Consider the following 25,129-nt stretch of genomic DNA (forward strand, 5'->3'; position numbering starts at 1 on the left):
TGGAAATTGAAAATAGTAAATGTTAAAATTACTGACGAGGGTATTTTGTTGCAGACTTATTTACTTTTTTTTGCTTAAATTTTTAGATAGAATGTTTTAAAAACTCTGTGATTTTGTTTTAAAAGGAGTGAAAGCAAGCTTGAAATACTGCTCTGTGTATCAAACTACATGTAAGCAGAAAAAGCATCCCAGCTGCAAGCCAAGCCATCAATGGTTACAACTATTAGAGCAGCAAGATCTGACTTACAACAGCTGTTATATTCAACTATAAATACTGCTTATTGGCAATATTGCATCCTGAATTCAAGAATGTTCAGACACTTTTCTTAGTGCACCCATACTACACATTGTATTATCTTAGCCTACAGCTTTTTAAAGCTTGCTGCCTGACCATAACCCAACTGTTGCTTACATGTCTGTGTTACAAAGGTGCCAGTGCAGAAACACTATTTAGAATCTCTTATCATGCACATCAAACAAAGCAAGCAAAATGACGACCACTAATGAGAAGGAATTCTGCAATCTGTTTTGCGTAGTCGGTCATAGGCCACTTTCCTATTAATAATACTTGATTCAGTTGGGCAATTTTGATTTACATTATTACATATGCAATTTTATAAGGAAACTATACAGTATTAAAAACTCTGTAAAGTGCACTGTGATTGGGGAGAGCAGCTAGGGCTGAGGTTCTAGCAGTTTTATAATTTCCTAAATGGTTTTCATCTTTAAACTAGCTAAACGTTTAAATGTCTTTTATTCACATCCCTACAGAGTCTTTTACCAAGAACATTCTTTGAGGTCAACTCTCTGTAATGAGGTAAGGGAGACATATTGGCAATGTTTCATCAAGCGTGCTAGAAAACAAAGCAGAGGTTGGTAACTGTGTACACTGTAAGATTGTCAAATTACAGAAAAATCAAGGATGGAATGTTCATATTAAAACTAAGTAAATATTCAAATGAAAATGAACCAATATTAAAGTTCTAAATGGTGCACTTTACGTGAATGTTGATGTTTCGCTATTGATATTTTTTGCTCAAGGTACATGTGCAAAGCATGAAGTGCTTATAACTTGTGTACAGACACAGTTTTCAAAACAGGATTTTCTGCATGTAGAAAATGACAAGAAGAAAGAGAAACGTGGAACGGGACACTTCACATGCACTTGTAAAACATATATGAAACTCAGACAAAAATCATTCCTTATTACTTAAAACAACAAATTCTTTCAAAGTGTTTATGTTTTCACATATATGCAGCTTTTCGTCCTTGGGTGCAGACAATGTAAAGTCACTGATCAACTTGGTTTAACTTATTTCTACAGCACATCTTCAACCTGAGCCTGGAACAGAGGAGAGTCCCGAGGCTTTGGAAAACATCTTGTATCACCCTAGTCCCAAAGGTATCACGTCCTAGTGAGCTGAATGACTTCCGGCCTGTCTCTCTGACGTCACATGTGATGAAGACCATGGAGCAGCTGCCGCTTTACCACCTGAGGCCACAGGTCTGCCACTCCCTTGACCCTCTGCAGTTCGCATACTAGGAGAAGGTGGGACCGGAGGATGCCATCATCTATATGCTACACCAATCCCTCTCCCACCTGGAAAGAGGCAGTGGTGCTGTAAGAATTATGTTTTTGGACTTCTCTAGCACCTTCAACACCATCCAATCTCTGCTCTTTAGGGACAAGCTGACTGAGATGGGAGTAGACTCACACCTGGTGGCATGGATCGTGGACTATCTTACAGACAGACCTCAGTATGTGCTTCTCGGGAACTGCAGGTCTGACATTGTGGTCAGCAGCACAGGAGCGCCGCAGGGGACTGTACTTTCTCCGGTTCTGTTCAGCCTATATACATCAGACTTCCAATACGATTCAGAGTCCTGCCACGTGCAAAAGTTCGCTGATGACACTGCTATTGTGGGCTGCATCAGGAGTGGGCAGGAGGAGGAGTACAGGAAGCTAATCAAAGACTTTGTTAAATGCTGTGACTCAAACAACTTACACCTGAACACCAGCAAGACCAAGGAGCTGGTGGTGGATTTTAGGAGGCCCAGGCCCCTCACGGACCCCATGATTATCAGAGGTGACTGTGTGCAGAGGGTACAGACCTATAAATATCTGGGAGTGCAGTTGGATGACAAATTGGACTGGACTGCCAATACTGATGCTCTGTGTAAGAAAGGTCAGAGCCGACTATACTTTCTTAGAAGGTTGGCGTCCTTCAACATCTGCAATAAGATGCTGCAGATGTTCTACCAGACGGTTGTGGCGAGTGCCCTCTTCTACGCGGTGGTGTACTGGGGAGGCAGCATAAAGAAGAAGGACGTCTTTAACATTGTTTTTTTTTTTGGATCAGTATACTGCTGCTGGATTATTTAAATTTCCCCTTGGGATTAATAAAGGTAGATATATCTAACAAATGAAATTAACAAAATATACTAAACTAAGTATTGTAATGATCTTTAACAATTTCATCCTCATTTTTTATTTAGCAGATTCACTTACTAAAAATAACTTAAAAAATTCTGCTATTAAGTTTAACTGTAAATAGCAAACTTTTAAACAAATCACAAATAGAACAGGCTATAATTAAAAAAAATGCACCTGGGGTAAGGAGGAAAGGGCATGTGGACCTGATATGACAAGTTTGTAGTGCAGGATACAGTCAAGTGCTACAGGTGAGAGATAGCAGTCAAGGAATACCAGGATTAAACTAAACAAGGTTCTTTTTACCACTTTACAGATGCAGCAAATATAAAATGCAATATAATTTTGTTATGGACAAACAGGCAAAATCAGATTTACTTAAAAATAAGTAATAGTTTTACACAGTCATATACCCTAAATGTGCAGAAGCATTTCCTATAGCAGATTAGTCTCAGAAATTATAACTGATTAAAGATGCTTCAGGTACAGTAGCTTTAATGCAATTCTGGACAATGAAGCTGACTGACAATGCAAGGCAACAGTTATTGAGTTCTGAGCAAGACGCTTTGGTTGTGTTTGTTGTATCCTGCCAAAATGAAAGGGAGACTGACCAATAACTTGATTCTGGTACACATTTGCTGTTTATACACTGGACAACAAGGTACCTTAATAAAAATTCTGAAGAAGAGACTGAGAATATAATTTTGCTGTGTCAACATCTAAACCAAGGCCCTCAACAATACAGTTCAACAGATAGCTTTATAAAGAACAAAGAATGCATACAGTTGAAGTCAGAAGCTTATAAATACTTGGGGTGAATTCTTTAATGTCACTTTGTAACCCCTCCAAAGATTTAATACTAACAAACTATAAATCTGGCCTATCTTTTAAGACATCTACTTTGTCCAGGGCAAAAGCATTTTTTTCCCCCCCAACAATGTTCACAAACAGAGAAGTTTGCTTTTTATTGACCTATAAAACAATTCCAGTGGGCCACAAATGTATATTTTACTATAAAATATTTGGATGGGTTATAGCGTGAGTTTTAAAAGAATTCACCTCAAGTGTAGGTAAACTTCTGACTTCAACTGTAACTATCCCAAAAACAAAATGGCCAGAACTTACTTACTTCAGGTTTTAACTCGTCGAAGGTTAATATTTACATGAAACCATGAACACAGGATTTATGATAAAAGGTTATACTATAATTACCGTTCAGCTTGCAATTGACCATGACATACAAGTGCTCCTGTGGGTAAGCGCTAAGGTCCCGAGATATTGCATGCAGGCTGATTGACGGATATTCCAAAGAAAACCCATTGCCAGAGCCATCAAACCAGGATAAACGCCTAAGTGGGAAAGAGAAAACATTACTTAACACAAAACCTATGCCTAAACACAATTGATTTTCTATTTGGAAATGTGATTTTTTAAATAAAAGCAGCAAAACATTTGAATACATTTGTTTTCAGCTCTTCCTTAAATAGATATGTTGTAATATCTTTTGTACTGTAACCAGAGTAATACAAAGTTTGTATTAACCTATTTAAAACTGGTTTGCATTTGTAACCTCTAAAATGAGAAAACACAATGAAACCCAATAATGATAATTATTTAGCAAACAAGTTGGCATGCCATATGGCAGACCTATTTTGTGTGAAAATACAGAGTTGATGAGGAATTAATAAAATGTATGCTAATGATGAAAATTTGTACTTGCACCAAAGGGAATCAATGTATAGATAGTATTATATATTGACTTGCTGATTACCCAATGGTTACAAGCTCACTGAGTGCAAGGGAAAAAAATAAAATGTAGTATATAAATTATTAAACAGTAAAACATTAACATTTAAGAAGTAAAGATACATTGAGCACTACTGGAGTGCTTTCGGGTAAAGTTCATTTTAAAAGCACCATAACACAACAGGTAAGTAGCACTAACAGCAGCTTAAATGTATTTGGATCATCTCTCTGTAGCAGATCCCTTGTGAATGGCGCTACACAACCGCTGTGGTATAGAAATTACATTTGCTATGCGATCCTGCAAATTTCTCCCTGACAACCTTGCACTACGTGCCTGTGATTTAAGAGACAAACTATTCTGAGAAATGTGGACGCTGCCCTTCCGTGCTTAACGGGCAGAAGGTCCAAACAATTCCCAAGTCCAATACTTCACATGAAGAGGTCAGTACATCTTCTTAGATGTAAACCCTCCACCTTCTTAAAAGAATTCATCACAAAAGCAATGTTGAATGTTTCCGGGTTTTAGTGACCTGAACTCACCTTAAGGGACAGTAAGTAGTCATGCAGCGCAATTTACAAAGACAGTCTTGCTTCGATTACACTCATTCACAAAGATTTCCGCTCTCCCAGGAGCCGACAGGGCACTCGAAATGTCACAAACAGTGCAAGAAGAGAGGTCGCCGCCCGAAACTACGAAGCTCTCGACCTGGCAGAGCAGCCTGACATTCCGCTTCTCCGAGTGTCCACTTTGTTCTCACGACCTCTCGCCACTGAAGGCGTTGTCGTCTACACATTGTTTACAGCTTGGCGCAGTTAAAAAGTAGAAAGACACAAGGCTGTTTTCCTAATCTCTTCTACTATCAAGTACTCCCAATTAAAAAAAAATTATAATGTGGCCATTTCCATGACAGTCACGTGGACGAATAAATAAAACTTCTCTGTCAGAACGCGCCTGGCGGCAAACGGGTCAGCACTGGAGTCCAGAGAGGAAAGCTGGGAGAGGGCGACGCGGGGCGCACTTCTATGGGATAGATTGACGTGTTTGTGTGTACTTCTTTTCAATATCAGTAAAATAACTCTTATACAAATAACAATTTATAAAAACGATATAAAAATGGCATCCACAAACAAAGTGATTAGTTCCTGTATTATGTTCTGTGGTCATACGTAATTTCCGTTTCAAACGCGAAAAGAATTTCACATATATATATGTTGTATTTTGTTCTCACCACTCCTAGGAGGAGAAAAGTAGAAAAGACAGATCAATTTCAAGATTAGCTGGAACAATTACCCATTCATTCACTGAAAATACTTAATTTAGCTCCAAGATTACATGAAGCTGAATCATAGTCTGGTATCTCTGATGAATGAACCCTAGATTGGTCTCCAGTTGAATCCAAGTTATTAAGAATATATAGAAATTTAAACTTTAAAATGCATATGTATCCTGCACATTTGGAAGCAGCTGTCAAACTATGCTACAAGGATGATTATCTAAATGCAGTCAATTATGAAAGATGGTAGGAAAGATAAGACAAATGCAACTTCAAACAGTGCAAATCTGTGTAAAACATACTGTACAAGAATAGAACACCAGGCTCTGAAACACCTTATACACTACCTCCAAGCTGATTCCCAACATCTGTGGATACTGTATCTCTTCCACTAGAAGGAGATCAGAAATCAACTGTATTACGTACACTTGATAATAATGTACATGTGAACTTGAACTAATCAGATCTACATTAAGAGTTCGATCAAAACAGACCAGTCACAAATGGGCACTTAGGCTGAAGACCAGAAGGTATTTTTAAGTTAATATTGTGCTCTTGCTCAAATGTGATCGAAATATCATGCTGTCGATTTGACAACCAAAACAAATTCTGCACATAAAAAAAAAAGATTTACAGTATAACAAAGTCTTAAGCTCATTAATCTAAACTGCAGCAGATGAAAAGATGTGCCAAGACTGGCAAATGATCTTTTGAATACATTTTACACTTGGTCAGGGAAATCTCTAGAAACCTAACGCCTGAATGATAAGCGACCAACAACATTTAGCCCACTTGAATACTTTTGCCGGGCCGTGCTGTATAAGGGGAATGTGGTAAATTTACCAAAGGATTTATGGAGTAAACCTCCTTAGGCCAGGGAGATGCCACTTCAAATGACATATGCAATTAAAATTCAATTCCATTCAAACAACTAATTTTTTTTTTTAATTACTCAAATCAGTAACCACATTTAAATGCATTGCATCATCCTGTAGTCCCCATAGAGTTATATAAATAAACTGCGAACTCGAGTCTGAATTTAATTGCAGCCTGTGTACGCCGCCTTTCATAAACAGCTAACGTCACAATGTCTTTGCAGCTAAGCTATTTTGTCTTTACGTTAATAAACTTTTCTTCATGGTAATCGTCATACTTTTTAAAGTTACATTCATTCTAATTTGCTAGTATTACATATCCACTTAAGAGTTGCGGCATCTCCCGTTGTTACCATCTACAACAATGAAACACATCGATTTGGCAAAAATGGGAAGACGTTTGCTGTTCATCCAGCATCAAAACACAACAACAAACAGCCGCTTCGGCGCCAAACGATGAACTAACGCATGTCCTGAATAACGTAAAGAGCCCTTCTTCTTCTTCTTCTCACGTGGTAGAACGAGGGATGCACTGGAGAAGTTGTTTAGCAGCAGCAGTTCCCCCCAAAGACTTCGGTTGCTATACTCATCTGTATGTTTTCATTAGCTTATAGTATATACTCACGCTTCTGCAACATAGAGGGTTCCCGAACCAAGTCCCTTCCCGTCCAATACCGCCGTAGTTTCTGCTTGCTGGTAACGTATACCTTCGCTGGGTGGACTGACATTCTTCAGCAAAACCATATCTAACCAAAAATGCGCTTGACCAAAATATACAACAATAAAATATTAATAAACAAATCAAACACTACAAACAATCGAGAAGAGCCTCTTGGAGCGCGCGCGTGTTGTAGAGGTTGTAACGCTATAAAAGCAAAGAGCATGCGCAAGAAGAGTCGACGGGAAAAGGTCCGGCCGTATCCTGCGCGCGTTCGATGACGTATATGCACAAGATCGCGCACGCACGACAACAGCGTCACCTAGTTAAGGTCAAGTGTAAGTTCGACTGTGTTTGATAATACATTCTATGCAAATATATGTAAATTGCTATCTTTAACGCTTCATATATAGTTTATTTCAATACGGAATGTCTCTTAAGGCTCCTGTTTCACAAATTAGTGACCGTGACCAACCTGAGTTTTATTTTTTTAACGCAAGCCTTTACCGCTATCTATCCGTTTACCATCCTCGGTTTAGGGAGAAGGGTCCGGCTGCAGGTCGCAGACTTGGCCTTCCACGCCCCCGGCCTTCCACGCCTGCAGCCTTCCACAGCCCGCCCCACAACCGGCCACAGTCCGTAGAAAGAGATGGAGAAGAGCTGCTGTACAGTTTTTCCAATTCGAAAAAGAAAAGGAGCTGAAAACGTTTTCCGACACGGAACAATGGAACAGCAGAACAAGGTATGGACTCACAGAATAAAAAGCTCAGTATATTTAAAGAAACTGCAGATTCATTAAACAAAACTAATAGGATGTACGATTATATACTGTATAGCGAATCCAAGTGTTCTCTGTTTATTGTCATTACTGACATGTCGTATTTTTAAGCATATCGTTTTAACTAGTTTTACCCCTTGTATTATTTCTTTTTAATATTTGCCATATAATTTCATCTATATTAACTTTTTCACTTATTTATGAGATGTTATGTAGGGAATCTGCAATGTTAGTGTACAATATGAAAGGTATTTATATTTATCGTCGTCGTTAACGTGTGTTAAATTTCTTATTTAACTTGATTTTTCTGTAGTTAAGTTAGGTATTTATTAAAGCACGTTAGCGCTTTCTGCCAAATTAGTATTGCATATTATTTTTGTCTTGATTTCCACAGTCACATTTCTCCATAAAGGCAGAGAATATAAAAACAACTTTGATTACATTGAATGAATCCAAGTGCCCTCTTTGTAAAAAGCAAGGAGACCACAGCATCCTGCTGCCTGCCTTCAGAGTCATGAAGTCCACATTGTCAAGTATGCAAGTAGTGTATGTATGCCAGGAGTGTGTGCTTGCAAACAGTACTGACGTTTAGATTTCTGAACTGGAACTTTTTTTAAATACATATTAAAAAGCTGAGCATTTTTCGTTGTTTGGCAGGTTTTACTATTTACAGATGTGACACAAGGTGTGTAACAAGTGGGCAATTCCATTGTTGTTTTTGTTTAAATGTCATTGTCAACAGTTTACTGTATGTTAGTATTTAATATTTAGTATTGAATATTTTTTTTTACCCCTTATATTAGGGCTTCCCTAGTGTTTGCTTGGTGTGTGTGTGTGTGTGCCCTGCGGTGGGCTGGCGCCCTACCCAGGGTTTGTTTCCTGCCTTGAGCCCTGCGTTGGCTGACCCTGTAGGTAGGATATAGCGGGTTGGATAATGGATAGATGGATGGATGTATTAGGGCCTTCTAAGTCAGATGAATGGTCATTACTGGGAAATTTCCATGTTGATGGTATGACCATTTCATATTATAATTATCTTTTTTTGTATGTCTGTATTTAATGTTTTGTCCAGGTTTCCAAAGGACCATTTTGTGGTGTCTCTGTATTTCATCCTCGAGGCCCCCTTCAATTTTAATGTCTCAACTTTAGTCCTCTCTTCTTTCATTGCAGTATTTGTATAGGGAGGACTATATCTGGTTGCTGGTTCCCATTTTTGTCACCTTCTACAATTTGTGTTGGATATTTGTGTTATGTTTAATTTATTATATTTGATTTTTTTTAATTTCAGCAAACTGTCCATAGTGGTTTTGAAGTCCCAGAAACGCCTACCTTTCAAAATCCAGATATTTTAAATGTATGTTAATAATGGTTTGCATAAATATCTTTGTAACATTAAACCCCTTTTAACAATGTGACTCTGCTCAGTTCTCTTTAGCATGACATACCGGCTTTGAGGAAGTGCTGCTGTAGAATGTTACTTGAGAACTCCAGCAGCAAGGGGAAAATGAAATTTAAATTTCCTTTAATAACTTTTATTCACTTCTGTGGTAATGTGGCAAATAAACTTAGCCATATTGTAAATCAAAGACAAATAGTCAAAATGTTTACCATTATAAATTTAGTGCTTCCTTTTGAAATCACTGAAATAACTGCGCACATTGGACTGAGTGAGTAAACGCCTTTCTAAATGAAGGCCAAGAACCAAACAAAAAATTAGAAGGTACAGAAATAATGGACAGCCAGGACAGGGTCATTTATTGTGCTTATTCTTTTGGTTCTTTTTAACATTTCCTTAGGTAAATATTATTTTCAGGTTTAGACTTTATTGAGCCATTAAGAGAAGACAGAGTAAAGACTTGGCACTACATCTGAAATGAAGAAAAAATGTCTTGCTATTCTGTTCCATAGCACTGCGTTTTGAAGGTTTCAGATCTTTTCTTTTAGAAGAAACATCAGCCTCCCTTCTCCAACATCCAGCAAAGGGCACCGATGAGCAGGTACAGACACCTCCCTTTATAAACTTCCATAAGAAAGATGTTCTTAATGCTGGCTTACAATGCCTATGGTATAATGAATAAAATGTATAAAAAGACTTCATGCTTGTCTCAGATGCCGACTGTTAATCGTTAAGCAGTAGAAGTCAAAGCCCAAAAGACTAACAGCCTGTTTTAGATCTTCTGACGAACTATAGTGCTAGTACAACTCTTAACGGCCTTAAAACATTTGAAATACATTACGTGCTGTGTTAATAATAGTGTATGGTAAGAAACATTGAAGACTTGTAGAATCTGTGATCGAAAGCAGTAATGTTAATAATCTATAACAAATTAAATATACTGTACTATTATTTTTTTTTTACTTTCCTTACATTCCTTGTAAATGTGGAGGAAAAGGCTATAAGCTTTATGATGTCCATTTAAAGAATTTTATCTCTTTCTTTTTTTTTTTTTTTTTAAATAAAATGTATTACAGCAACACAGAATCCTTCAGCATCTTACCGAGGCAGAGAAGTGATGTGCTGAGAACATTTCTGTGTTCAGGGGGTACGTCTCACTCCCTCATTACTGTCAATGGACAAAGACAACATTGAGGAGGCCCTTCAGAAATCTGATTTGCTATCTGAATTTCCAGAAGAAGAGGAGGGAATATGTCCTTAGACCCTTCATCATCCTTTATTTCACATATGGAAGACATGCATCTGTTTTTAGATAACGTGAGAGGAAAAAGGAAAATGACTGTGTTTTGTCAGAAAATGTAACAAACATACATTGTTCAGTTACAACCTACAACTCTTGTTCTATATTTTATATATTCTTTAACTTTTTGTAATAAATGTTGCAAACCAACTTCATCTTTACAGTCCGTTGTCCTAGTGTTATGTATTAAAATAATATTTTATAAAAGCAGGACAAGGCAATTATTTATAAACCACATTTACAACAGCAGCCAGAACTGAACCAAAGTGCTGTACAAGAAAGGGTAAAAGAAGCAGTTCAAATACACTGTATGTACACATCACAAAGCTACAAGAATAACCAACCATTACATAAAAGATAAACTTTAAATACACATACATACATATTTATAATCATGAATGTACGTGAGCCAACATATACAAACAATGTCAACCTCTTGCAGGGTCAAATGGCAGCAAGAAGAAATAAGACTTTAACGATGACTTAAAAATGGCCTGTGCTGGAGCAGACCTGACATAATAAGGTGAGCCATTCCAGAGAAAAGGAGCAGCCACAGCAAACACCCGATTCCTCCTTGGCACAACTAAGAGCATCGGGCTGGTAGACCGCAGGGCTCTTGTTGGCACATACAAGTGAAGAGGTTCCAAGAGGCAAGATGGGGCTGATCCATTCAAACATTTGAAAACAACAAATAGAATTTTAAAATCAATTCTGAAATGGACCAGAAGCCAATGAATCAAGGTCAGTATTCGTGAAATATGGCCACACTTATGAGAGACATTCAATAAGCAAACAGCAAAGTTGTGGAATAGTTGTAGGTGTTGTAACAGGGTGTGACCAACACCTACATACAAAGAACTGCAATAGTCCAAATGAGATGTTGTAAAAGCTTGGATGACCTGTCATAGCTCACACCTGGGCTAACTGAAGCTTTATGATACATACTGTACAGTATATGGCAAGGGATCCAAAAGCAACATCATAGACACTCAAACTTTCTTAACTTTTGGACAACATGATCATAGTTTTATTATCATTTATTTTAAAAAGATGCATTGCCATCCAGGTTTTTATATAATTCAAGCACGCATGTAGGGTCTGTATTTTCTCAATTTGATTTTAGTGGCAAATATATTTAAGTGTCATCAGTATAGAGAAGCCATACTTGTTAACAATGGAGCCTAAAGGTAACATGCATATCAAAAAGAGAACTGGTCCAAGGATGGAACCGCACAAGTAAGAAGAGCTACAGAGGATGAGAACTCACCCAAATGAATAGAAACGCTCCTATTTCTTAGATAAGGTTTAGACCATTAAAGGGCGTTACCTTGGATGTCTACAAAACTGTAGAGGCAGGATATAAGAATCATAAGATCCACGGCATCAAAATCTGAGGTAAGATCTAGCAGGACAAGAATGGCAGAACCTCCAGGATTTGTAATTGAGAAGAGGTCACTGTAAACCTTTAACAAGGCTCTTTCAGTGATTCAAGAACATCTGGATCTGGATTGGAATGTTTCCAGAATACTATTTTCATCTAGAACTGTTTGAGTTAGGACAACTTTTTCTAAGACTTTAGATAAAAAGGCAGCTTAGACATTGGCCTGAAACTTGACACATTAGAGGGTCCTTATTTTGTTTTTTATAATACGTTTCTGCACCACAGTGTGTTTCAAGGCAGCAGGAACACAACCAGAAATCAAGCTAGCATTTATTAAGTTAACAATACTTGGTCTGACAGAATCAAAAAACCCCTTAACTAATCGAGAGGGGACACTGCTGTCCAGGGGGCAATTTGTAGGATTCAGGCGTTGCACCAAATCAGACAACAGAGATGACGACACACACAGACACAAAGTGGTCAAAGACAGCTGAAAACACTGTGGGAAGAGATGAATCTGAACAAGCAGTGAAACCGATGACCTAATAACGGTAATCTAATTTACAAAAAAGTATATCTCCGTTCTGAGAGTAAGTTGGGGTATGCGACAAATGACACATTCCTAATACAAGAAATGGTATATGGTGATTAAAGGATTTAAAATCACTAAAAATGAATTTGTAATTATTGCATTAACCCAAACAAAACATTTTTAAAGTTAAGTTTAAAATCTGTTAATTCAGTTCCAAAATAAAAAAGACAGTTTACGGAAGTGCAACTTTCAATAATGCAAATTTTTACATTTCTTTAGAAAAACAAACGATATAATATCTATTAAGCAATTTAAGAGATTTGCTTCACTTTTTTTGATAAGTACATACTTTTAAGTAAGGGTCCCAGGGAGAACAATTATGCATTAAAATTAAAAACCAGGTAAACGTTTGAAAGTTTAATAATTCCACTTGAAATTTATCAACATTATAGCAGCAGCGTGGAACAAAATAAAGAAAACACAATTCAAGACAGACAATGGAAATGAATGTACCCATGAACTGTATAATAAGCTGGATCATTTAAATAACTGTTCAATACAAACAATTTGAAAAGTTTCTTTTACTGAGAACTCGAAAGTTTAGACCTTCATTTTCATGCCTGTTGATTGTTATGTTGTGTTATTGATCATCATTTATTTTGTAACATAAGTTAATGTCATTAACGGAATTTTCCTATATTGAGCGAGGTTCCAGAAATAATGTCAGACATGCCGTTTAGTAAAAAAAATAAAAATACTTTCAAATATGTTGAATGATAGAATGCATTATAATAGCAGTTAGAGCAACCACATTCATATTTAGTATGGTGTTTCTTTAATCTAAAAATATGTTACCTACTTTCTTTTAGCTATATCGAATCCTGACTCATAAATTATAAAACTGTTTTTTGTTTGTAAAAGTAAATACGAGAGTAACACCATAAAGAGAAACTCGGATTCTTGCCTTGAGATTGCAGGAAGTCATATTAATATCGTCTTTTAGGGTTACATGGTAAATCAACGTTACTACAGTAGTTTTTCAACGAAAGCGATGTGACAGAGGACGGACGCGAATGCTGGGGCGTGGTGAGGAAGGCAGGAGGCGCGGAAGGCCAGGGGGCGTGGAAGGCCGAGTCTGCGACCTGCAGCCGGATACAATTGTGTTTAGGAGGTACCGTATAATGTTGACCGTAACAAATTTTAGAGTGGATCCGAAACTCAAGAACTGATATTCAGAAAAACAATCGAAATAATAAAAGCACTTTAACTGCATGGGAAATTATTTACTCGATCTCCTATTATCACCTGTCCAGTTTCTTTTCTTATTATTAATATCTGCCTACCTTGATTCTTGTGCAATTGTTTTTCAGTTGCAGGCTTATGAATTAAACTTTTAGGTTTTTTTTTTGGTAAATATATGTTTACCTATATAAAGTTTTATTTAAAATACTCTATCAACTGTATTTTGAACCCGGTGTCGTGGAAGGAGAGAATCTGAGTCTTGACACCAATCCGTCGCCGGCGTTATCGGTAGTTTTAGAATGAAATTCTTAATGCAAAGCAAGTAAAAACTATAAACAATTTGAATTCAGCCAGAACGGTTATACTTATTGATGCCGGTTTATTTTTAGGATTATTATACAAGGTCTTATTAATCAGTGCCTTTAACATTAAAGTACGACTGATATGTTTTCATCATGTGGATGCGAATCCATTAGAGAGATACATTTTGTATTTGGAATAATGATAGTGATTGCAATACCAACAAAAAAAAAATAATAGTAATAATGAATATAAAATATACTGGATGCAACATATCTGTATATGTGCAGGTTACAATATGTCACTATGGGTAGCCATATACTGATATGGCAGTATGGGCTGTTGTTGAGTAGTGATAACCTGTGGATAAAAAGTGAGCTGGGATCGGCTTCTGCGAGTGCTAAGTGGTGAATCATTTGCTAGAATGAGATCTGTGCTCGATGTTTGATAATACTGTTGGTCTTTCTAAAGCAGCTTGTGTTACTCATGTACAGGACACAAGGGAGCTGTGTGCAAGTAACATCACACATTGAGCTCAACTCCCTCTGGAGTCCCTTGTGGTCTTAAGCAGGTGCTATACGTGGATGTTATGTAGCTTATAAAGATGGACTCTACTGTACTCTGTGAACAGATACTTCTACGATAGTAAAGACACTAGTGAGATGCTTCATGGCCACTTTCAGGTCATCAATGATGGTATCTTCCAGAAATATACAAATATGCAATAGGGGTTAAGGGCCTATTAAACCTCAGTCCTGTTCCCATTTTAGCACTCTTTTAATAAAAAGTCCTTTAGAAAATAGCGATAGATACTTTATTAATCCCCAAGGGGAAATTCACATACTCCAGCAGCAGCATACTGATAAAAACAATATTAAAGAGTGATAAGAATGCAGTGCAAGTAAAAAAAAATGCAAGGTGGAGAGTGAGAGGCAGGTTTGACAGTCTATAATCTTGTGTAGTGTTAACGTTGAACCCGAGGTTGGAACTGAAGATTTGCCTTGTGTGGGGGAGGAACAATCTCCTCAGTCTGTCAGTGGAGCAGGACAGTAACTGCAGTCTGTCGCTGAACCTGCTCCTCTGTCTGGACATGATCCTGTTCAGTGGATGCAGTGAATCTCCATGATTGACAGGAGCCTGCTCAGCGCCTGTTGCTCTGCCACAGATGTCAAACTGTCCAGCTCCATGCCTACAATAGAGCCTACCTTCCTCACCAGTTTGTCCAGGCGTCCCTCTTCTTTATGCTGCCTCTCCAGCACACCACTGCATAGAAGAGGGCGCTCACCACAACCGTCTGATAGAACATCTGCAGCATTTTATTACAGATGTTGAAGGACACCAGTCTTCTAAGGAAGTATAGTCGTCTCTGTCCTCTCAGTCCAGTCCAGTTTATCATCCAGCGGCACTCCCAGGTATTTATAGGTCTGTACCCTCTGCACACAGTCATCTCTGATAATCATGGGGTCCGTGAGGGGCCTGGACCTCCTAAAATCCACCACCAGCTCTTTGGTTTTGCTGGTGTTCAGTTGTAGGTGGTTTGAGTCACACCATTTAACAAAGACCTTGATTAGGTTCCTATACTCCTACTCCTCCTGCCCACTCCTGATGCAGCCCACAATAGCAGTGTCGTCAGCAAACCTTTGCACGTGGCAGGATTCCGAGATGTATTGGAAGTCCGATGTATATAGGATGAACAGGACCGGAGAAAGCACAGTTCCCTGCGGCACTCCTGTGTTGCTGACCACAATTTCAGACCTGCAGTTCCCGAGACGCACATACTGAGGCCTGTCTGTAAGATGATCCATGCCACCAGGTATGAATCTACTCCCATCTCTGTCAGCTTGTCCCTAAGGAGTAGAGGCCGGATGGTGTTGAAGGCGCTAGAGAGGTCCAGAAACAATTCTTACTGCACCACTGCCTCTGTCCAAGTGGGAGAAGGATCAGTGTAGCATGTAGATGATGGCATCCTCTGCTCCCACCTTCTCCTGGTATGCGAACTGCAGAGGGTCCAGGGTGTGGCAGACCTGTGACCTCAGGTGGTGAAGCAGCAGCTGTTCCATGGTCTTCATCACATGTAACGTTAGGGCAACAGGCCGGAAGTCATTCAGCTCACCAGGATGTGATACCTTTGAGACTGGGGTGATGCAAGATGTTTTCCAAAGCCTTGGGACTCTCCCCTGTTCCAGGCTCAGGATGAAGATGCGCTGTAGAGGACTCCCCAGTTCCAACGCACAGGCTTTCAGCAGTCGTGGCGATACTCCATCTGGACCCACTGCTTTGCTGGCACAAAGTCTCCTCAGCTCTCTGCTTACCTGGGCTGCTGTAATTGTGGGTGGGGGGGAAACTCTCTCCTATGCTGGTTATCAGCAGAAGGATGGGTGGAGGATGCAGTACTCCAAGGTGAGGCGAGAGTGGGTTAGGGTGGTCAAACCTGCTAAAAAAGTTGATCAGGTTTGCTTTCTCCCTGTCTTGATGGTGGTACCCCCCTTCGAGCTACAGCCAGTGATAATCTTCATCCCATCCCACACTTTCTTTATGCTGTTATTCTGCAATTTCTGCTCCAGCTTTCTCCTGTACTGCTCCTTCGCCGCCCTGAGCTGGACTCAGAGTTCCTTCTGCACGTGCTTGAACTCCTGCTGATCACCGCCTTTAAAAGCCCTTTTCTTCTGGTTCAAAAGGCCCTTGATATCACTTGTGATTCATGGCTTGTTTTTAGCATAGCAGCGTACTGTTCTTACTGGAAGTACAATGTCCATACAGAAGTTGATGTAGTCAGCAGTGCAGTCATCAACCTCCTCAATGTTCTCACTATGTGACCCCTGCAGTATATCCCAGTCAGTAGTTCCAAAGCGGTCTCTCAGAGCCTGCTCTGCCTCAGGGGACCACTTCCTGAATGATTGTGTGGTTGTAGGTAGTTCCCTCACTCTTGGTTTGTATTGAGGCTGAAGCAGAACCAGGTTATGATCTGCTTTCCCATGCGTCTTTAACGTTGGCATACAGTAGGTCAATAATCCTATTTCCCTAAGTGTTACAGTCCAAATACTGGGAGAAGGCAGGTAATGTTATGTCCAGCGTCACATAGTTAAAAGTCAATATACAAGTATAAGAAATTTATTTAACCAAGACTTAGTTGAAGTACAACTTAGACTTTGTCCGTGATCAGGGTTGTGCTAACAATCTTTTGATAGACAAAGCCTTTATAGTATGAATAATATAGCCTCCCTGGATTCCACAAGGGCCATGGATACAGAGTTGGGAAGCTCATTCCTGTGGGGGTCTGTGACCACCAACCTGGGCGCCTGGATAGTTCCTGAGCCATGGATTGCAGCACTTCCGCCACACCAGGAAGTCATGCAGGAACAGGAACCAGATACGCCCGGAATGCTTCCAGGCATAGACATTGAATAACTAGACGCCTCATGACCAGCTGAATCGTACGTCAACGTCGCCCCCATATTGAGAGTGGCACTGCTGTGGTGTGAAGTAATGGATAAGATGCCTCACACATGTTCTGCTTGGGATTTTACAAACCTCTGTACGCTCCAAACCAGATCCCGGGGGATTACATTTCATAGGTAAGGCTGAACAATTGTTTTGGTTATATTTGGCCATTAGAAAATCCAGTTTTATAATCTTTACTTTAGCTACGCCAGGCTAAGCTAGCAAAGCTATACATTTATGTGCTCAAGTAAACCTCCAAACAACATTTTGGCTAAACATATTTAGTCACTAACTATGTAGATTGTTGTTAGCTGTTAACATTTCTCAAACTTGATGTTTTTTTCTCAAGGAGCACATTGAGGAAACACAGTTTGAAACTGGCAACCATCATTTTATTCTCATGTCTTTAGTTGTGTCTGTCTTCCACAATCTAAGGCTACACCATATTGCCAGACTGAATACTCTCAAATTACAGGATCTTAGTGAGCGAGAGGGAGTGTAAGTCTGTAGGAGATCAGTGATGTAGGTGGGGGAGCTGTAAATGTTAAGAGCAGTATTTAGTATTGTATTGTGTAGTTAACAGGGAGCCAGTGAAGCTGAGAGAGAGAGAGAGAGAGAGAGAGAGAGAGAGAGAGAGAGAGAATAGGTGTAATATGTTCAGTGGATTTAGAACAGCAGGTTATTATCCTGGCAGCAGAATTTTGAAGAAGTTGTAAGCGATGGATACGTTTTTGTGGGATGCCAGATAGAATAGCATTACAGTGATCTATACGTGAGGTGACTCGGGCATTAATCAATACTTCAGTACTGTGTTGCGTAAGAACAGGACGAAGTCTAGAAATGTTTCGGAGATGGAAGGCAGCCCAAGAACTGTTACTTATATGGGAGGAATTATTTAATAATAATAATAATTATTATATTATTTAATAATTGCCATTATTAGTGTATAAATGGATATAAATAATTGCATGTAAACGATTCGCCAAAATCTGTTGTATATAAACGATACTGTTTAAAACATTGTTTTTTCATCAGAAAACCCGATTTCCACGTCTACCTGTATTAGTTTAAATGGCACTTTTGCCACTCGCAATATGGTGGACGCGCTATCTTATCGTGTTGACTGGGAAACACAGTGAATGCGGCGTCTATCTATATATGTCTATGATTTCCAGGTGCAAGGGCAGCACTTCCGCCACACCAGGAAATGCTGCTGGAAGATCATCAGGAAGGACCTGGAGCACATCTAGGTGGGCCATAAAAGGGGCCGCCTCACTCCATTCAAGGAGCCGGAGTCAGGTGGAGAGGACGGAGCTTGCAAGGAGTAGAGTAGGAGTATAGAATAGACTGAGGAGAAAAGGACTGTGAGCTGTGTTTAGCCTAATTTGTGTACTGTGCTTGTGTTGTGTAAATAAACGTGTGTGTGCTTTTGGACATCTGGCTGTCTTCCATGCCTGTCTGTGTGTCTGGGCTTCTTTCACATAGATTACATAGAATGAAGAATCAAGTATCTCTCTAAGTGTGGAGAAACCTTGAGGGACTGCATACTAGAAGGAACTCATCCTACTTAGAGCAGTTAGACCAAAGGCAATATAACCGAGAAGCTTAATAGCCTAAACAAAGTTACATAAAGGTTTTCTGCTACAATGACTCCTGACTTAGTGGACCAAATGTGTTAATCATAAATATCCAAAGAGAATTTTGTTAATATGCCTCTATTAGGAGAGATCAAGTATACAACATAAAAAGTTACTTATTAGATTTTGTTACTTAGTAGATATTTATAAGAAAATAGTCAACCTTTATTTCAGTTACTTTAGTAAAATTGAACACCTTATCCATTTACAGAAACTGCTTATAAAATATCGGACCACAAAGCCTGCTTTGGGCAGCATTATGCAGTATGTATGCAGGCACAGACCAACCCTAGAACAGACACCTTTTTATCACAGGGAACACATGTGCACCCATTCACACCCATTTATACCAAAGCAACAATTAACCTAACACATGGTTTGGGGATAAGGGAGGAGAATGGGCAAACTGAGCACATACACTGGCTGGGTGCCCTGGCTGGACACTGTGGCATCAGGCTGCCATGTACAGACAATTTATGAAAGGACAGTAATAGTATTACAATATGTTCTTACAAGTGAAATGTTACATTTTTAATTTAGCAGGTGAATACTTTCCTGACATATCAGGAATGATTTGTAACAAGTACATTGTTTCTACCAGAACCAGTAATAAATCCAATTTAAACTGCAGCCCTTCTTGTATGGGGGTCAAGAAAACATACACTTCAACACATATTACTTAGGGGTAATTAAGAAGCAAGAATCCCAATTGTGAACCTTCCTAAAAATACAAAACACTTTGCATAACAGTAAATCAGGATGCTGACAAATCAATTACACTAACAAGGTATTGTGTTTAAAGATCATCATTCATTTTTTATTTTATCTCCAATACGTTTTACAAATATTCACTGGAGTGGAAATAAACATAACACTCCCAAACGATGTCTGGTCACTGTGTGCCGTCAGAAGCATCTGTAGCATTTGTTTCTGGTTTACTGATTTGTTTAAAAGTAGACATTTTTACTTTTGCTAATTTTCTACGCACATCTTTCTTTCAGCCTCACTAAAAAAAACCAAAACTTGGTACTATGGATAGAGCTGTCAACCCACTAGGTGTAACAAGCAGGTGCTAATGGCAGCACCACAAGGCAACCAGTCCTACAACGTATTGACTACATGTTTTTATACACTATATTAACATCCAGATTCTATTGATCCCAACACTGTAAAAATGTCAATAAATTTAACAGTAAAAATACTGTAAATGGTGAAAGTAAAATACCTTTTCTGAAAAAAGGGAAAGTTACCTGTATATTTTAAACAATACATTTCATTATTTTTTTTATTTTTTTTTTTTACAGCTAAGTTCTGTAAAATCAATCTTTTTCTACCTTCAAAATATACTACATAAACTGATACATAGATACACTGAAAAAAATTGCTGTTAATTTTACAGTGTAAAATTGTTAAATAGTGATGATAAACAACTGTAAAATATAAAATGGTAAGGCACCATTTCAATGACACCTAAGTTACAATATTTGCATAAGGAAACGCCCCCTATAATCATATTGTTCCTGGTTAACCACATACCACTGAACATTAGGGAAAAAAACTTAGTTACCACTTATTTTTCCCTGTGTGCTGAAGGCTTTTTGGGGATATGAAAGCTGATTAATGATGGGTTGTTTGATAAGCTGGCACACATGTAGGACACCATACACCACAAAAGCAAACCTTACTTCTCCACCAGACAATGTGCCATAACTTCCTTAAACATTGAATTCTTTTCAATGTATGCAATTAAATGAAAATGTTTGTTCCCTTATTCCCAAACAGGTCTAGACAGACAATATTAAAAATTGTAGACCGATAACACTACTGTGCCAGGATTATAAAATTTTAACAAGAGTTTTGGCAAACAGATTGAAAGACAAGATTGCAGATGTGATTAAGGAAGAGCAAGCATGCATGTTGCCAGGTAGGAGTGCTGCAGATAACCTGTGTGTGCTAAGGGATTGTGTACATCTAATGAAAGAACAATGTTAGGTTAATTAATCTAGATTTAGAGGAGGCCTTTGATAAAGTCGGCCATGAATATATGTGGAGGATTCTCCAAAAAATTGGAGTGCCGGAGGAGTTGTGAGGATGGATACAAACAGTTTATAATGGTTTATTAAGTAAAATTAAGGTAAAGAAGAAATTGGCAGAGGAAATAAAGGTAGAAAGGGGCATATGGCAGGGGCGTCCTGTAGGCCGTTTTATTCATTTGAGTATTAACCCGTTGAGAAATCAAATTAGAAATGACAAAAACATACGGGGAGTTGAAGGTAAAAAAAAATGAATGTGTTTGCTTACATGGATGACGTGAGCATAATAAGAGACGTTGGTAGTACAAATCAAGTAATTCAACACGCAGAAATGTTTTGCATGGCCTCAGTATCAACACTGAACCTAAGTGAATATGATCGTGTTCTGTGGGGGAAATAGAAGGAAAAACCAGAAGGAAAGACCAGGCTTTCCAATGTTAAAATATTGGGGGTAACACTTGGAGACAGTGATACAGAAAGGAAAGAATGAAAAGATATGCAAAAAAAAAAAAGATAAATAAGAAAGCAGAGTTGAGAAAAGCAAAACTGTTAAAAATCACAAATAACAGACCAGTTGCTTTTAATATGCCCAAACACTATAATAATTAAATGTTTAAGAAGATATACATGGGAGGAAGGAGAGGCCACAATATGGGGAAGGAAAAGAGCCCTAAGAAAATATAGAGAAAAAGAAGAAAGAATAGGTAGAATTCAACCATTGACAGGACAGCAAGCAAAAAGTGTGGCAACAAAACACAGATAAGGAGCTAAATAAATAGACAAAAGGACCTGGGCTGGTTAACAGTGCATGAAATTTTACCAACACAAGCAGCTACAGTGGTGTGAAAAACTATTTGCCCCCTTCCTGATTTCTTATTCTTTTGCATGTTTGTCACACAAAATGTTTCTGATCATCAAACACATTTAACCATTAGTCAAATATAACACAAGTAAACACAAAATGCAGTTTTTAAATGTTGGTTATTATTATTTAGGGAGAAAAAAAATCCAAACCTACATGGCCCTGTGTGAAAAAGTAATTGCCCCCTTATAAAATAACTGTGGTGTATCACACCTGAGTTCAATTTCCGTAGCCACCCCCAGGCCTGATTACTGCCACACCTGTTTCAATCAAAAAATCACTTAAATAGGAGCTGCCTGACACAGAGAAGTAGACCAAAAGCACCTCAAAAGCTAGACATCATGCCAAGATCCAAAGAAATTCAGGAACAAATGAGAACAGAAGAAATTGAGATCTATCAGTCTGGTTAAGGTTATAAAGTCATTTCTAAAGCTTTGGGACTCCAGCGAACCACAGTGAGAGCCATTATCCACAAATGGCAAAAACATGGAACAGTGGTGAACCTTCCCAGGAGTGGCCGGCCGACCAAAATTACCCCAAGAGCGCAGAGACGACTCATCCGAGAGGTCACAAAAGACCCCAGGACAACGTCTAAAGAACTGCAGGCCTCACTTGCCTCAATTAAGGTCAGTGTTCACGACTCCACCATAAGAAAGAGACTGGGCAAAAACATTAGGGCTCGTCTCAATTTTGCTAAGAAACATCAATGATTGCCAAGACTTTTGGGAAAATACCTTGTGGACTGATGAGACAAAAGTTGAACTTTTTGGAAGGCAAATGTCCCGTTACATCTGGCGTAAAAGGAACACAGCATTTCAGAAAAAGAACATCATACCAACAGTAAAATATGGTGGTGGTAGTGTGATGGTCTGGGGTTGTTTTGCTGCTTCAGGACCTGGAAGGCTTGCTGTGATAGATGGAACCATGAATTCTACTGTCTACCAAAAAATCCTGAAGGAGAATGTCCGCCATCTGTTCATCAACTCAAGCTGAAGCGATCTTGGGTGCTGCAACAGGACAATGACCCAAAACACACCAGCAAATCCACCTCTGAATGGCTGAAGAAAAACAAAATGAAGACTTTGGAGTGGCCTAGTCAAAGTCCTGACCTGAATCCAATTGAGATGCTATGGCATGACCTTAAAAAGGCAGTTCATGCTAGAAAACCCTCAAATAAAGCTGAATTACAACAATTCTGCAAAGATAAGTGGGCCAAAATTCCTCCAGAGCGCTGTAAAAGACTCATGGCAAGTTATCGCAAACGCTTGATTGCAGTTATTGCTGCTAAGGGTGGCCCAACCAGTTATTAGGTTCAGGGGGCAATTACTTTTTCACACAGGGCCATGTAGGTTTGGATTTTTTCTCCCTAAATAATAAAAACCATCATTTAAAAACTGCATTTTGTGTTTACTTGTGTTATATTTGACTAATGGTTAAATGTGTTCGATGATCAGAAACATTTTGTGTGACAAACATGCAAAAGAATAAGAAATCAGGAAGGGGGCAAATAGTTTTTCACACCACTGTATGTACAAAAGACGAGTAGCTAAAACTCCAACATGTCCAAGAGAGAACTGTTCAGAGCTGGCACTGTAAAAATGCACAAGACATTTGGAATAGTGTATTACAGAAATGGAAAGGGTTCTTAGGGAAAGAACAAATCACCAAGGAAACTGTATTGTATGGGTTAGTGGGAAAGGAGTTAAAAATGAGACAATGCCAAAGGTCAATGGAAAATATGTGGTGGGAGAGAAATGAACTTATAATACAGAATAAGAATATAACAAATCAAAGATTATTGCATAAATGTGAGAAAGAAGTATTGGAAGAATGGAGAATAAAAGAAGACCAATTGAACAGAGGTCAACAGAGAAAAGGTAAAGACCTTTGTGAATTCCCCTTGAGATTAATAAAGTATCTATCTTTAAGATTAAATCTATTTTTTTCGGGGGGTTAAACCTTCATCTGTGGTGGAATGGTGATGGCTTACAGTGAATTAGCAATATGGGCCAAGTGAAAGTGGACAAGCAAAACAGTGTTTGTTCAAGGTAATTTATGTCAAGATACATGTTTTCTATTGGCTGTGTATACTGGTGTTTGATCCTGACAATATTTTCTAATGGTTTATTGATTGGCAAATTTATTACAGTGCATGGAGTTCAGGTTAAGGTTAAATGTTCACTTCTATTGGAATGTGTTGTAAAGAAAAAAGTGTTATACTTAAGACCTAAAAATAGTCACCTTATTTTTATGGTAAAATTCTGGCAACCGCAGCTGCCAGGTTTTTTTTACCGTAAATGTAACATTTTCTGTTAATTTTTACAGTATGAACAAGCTGCATACTGAAATTGCTCACTCTGCTGGCAAAGTGACTGGAAACCGGTCCGTCAATAAGACAACGAAAATGGATACAACTCAGTAATGGACAATCCAAACAACATATACAGTGATTTAAAAGAAAATATAGGAAAGCAGTATAAGCAGCATCAGTTGCAAACATAACAATACTGTACTCAACTGTATTACTAGGTTGATTTAAATTTATTTGTTTCAAATTCAAAGACCAATCGTGCGTTTCTGAAATTGGTAAGTAAATAATTTCAACGTTTGGGTGCCTTATTAACAAAGGCTGTGTCCCCTAAGCTATGAATTGAAGAGTTTTAGAGAAGAAACAGGCAACAAATCAAGAGGAAAGAAGAGTCCACTATTGGGTCCTCCAAGACAGGTACAGCTCTCACAAGCTTGCTGGTACATTTAAATAACACAGGCTGGAGAGTGTATGTGGTGAAGAGAGGAACACTGAAAGCACCAGACTTAAGAAGATGTATAGGTAGAAACTCCAGGGAGCAGGCAAGAGATCTTGAACAAGAATGATGATTAATGATATCAGAAATATGTTGGGAGAACTTTGTACCAGTGTACTTTACAAAAACCCAAGGGGTGGTAAATTGCCTGAAAGACTAATCTGTAGTTTTGCACTGTCTTAGAAAAAAAGTTAGGACTACGTCATATCAGAGCAACTCTATTCCAGATTTCCTGGCCTCACACTTGTGTGTCTATCAAAAAACAGGATGGTGGATATGTAATGCAGTATCGTTTTGGTGTTTAATGTCAGTGCTCCCTATCAAAATAGGCACATGTATGTAACGGTCTACTCATTTCACAGATAGTCCGGATCACGCCAACCCATCCAAACATGCCGTGTTTCTTATAAAGTTACTGGGAGTTGAAGCCCTTCTGCAG

At 38.6% G+C, this 25,129-nt stretch overlaps 1 protein-coding gene across 2 annotated transcripts in view; it reads right to left on the minus strand.

Annotated features, from left to right (window-relative positions):
- The window catches only part of clns1a (chloride channel, nucleotide-sensitive, 1A), a 28,696-nt gene extending 21,503 nt beyond the window's left edge, over positions 1 to 7,193 (minus strand). Inside the window, exons 1-2 of one of the 2 annotated variants that reach the window (XM_039744230.1) lie at positions 6,952 to 7,193; positions 3,644 to 3,780 (exon numbers count right to left, since the gene is read on the minus strand). In XM_039744230.1, the coding sequence (XP_039600164.1) occupies positions 3,644 to 3,780; positions 6,952 to 7,070 (256 nt within the window). In that variant the 5' untranslated portion in view covers positions 7,071 to 7,193. The remainder of the gene's footprint in view (positions 1 to 3,643; positions 3,781 to 6,951) is intronic. The other variant, XM_039744229.1, reaches the window with a different exon arrangement.
- Between the last annotated feature and the right edge of the window lie 17,936 nt (positions 7,194 to 25,129).

Source organism: Polypterus senegalus, chromosome 2 (assembly GCF_016835505.1).
Source record: "Polypterus senegalus isolate Bchr_013 chromosome 2, ASM1683550v1, whole genome shotgun sequence".
Lineage (NCBI taxonomy): Eukaryota > Metazoa > Chordata > Cladistia > Polypteriformes > Polypteridae > Polypterus > Polypterus senegalus.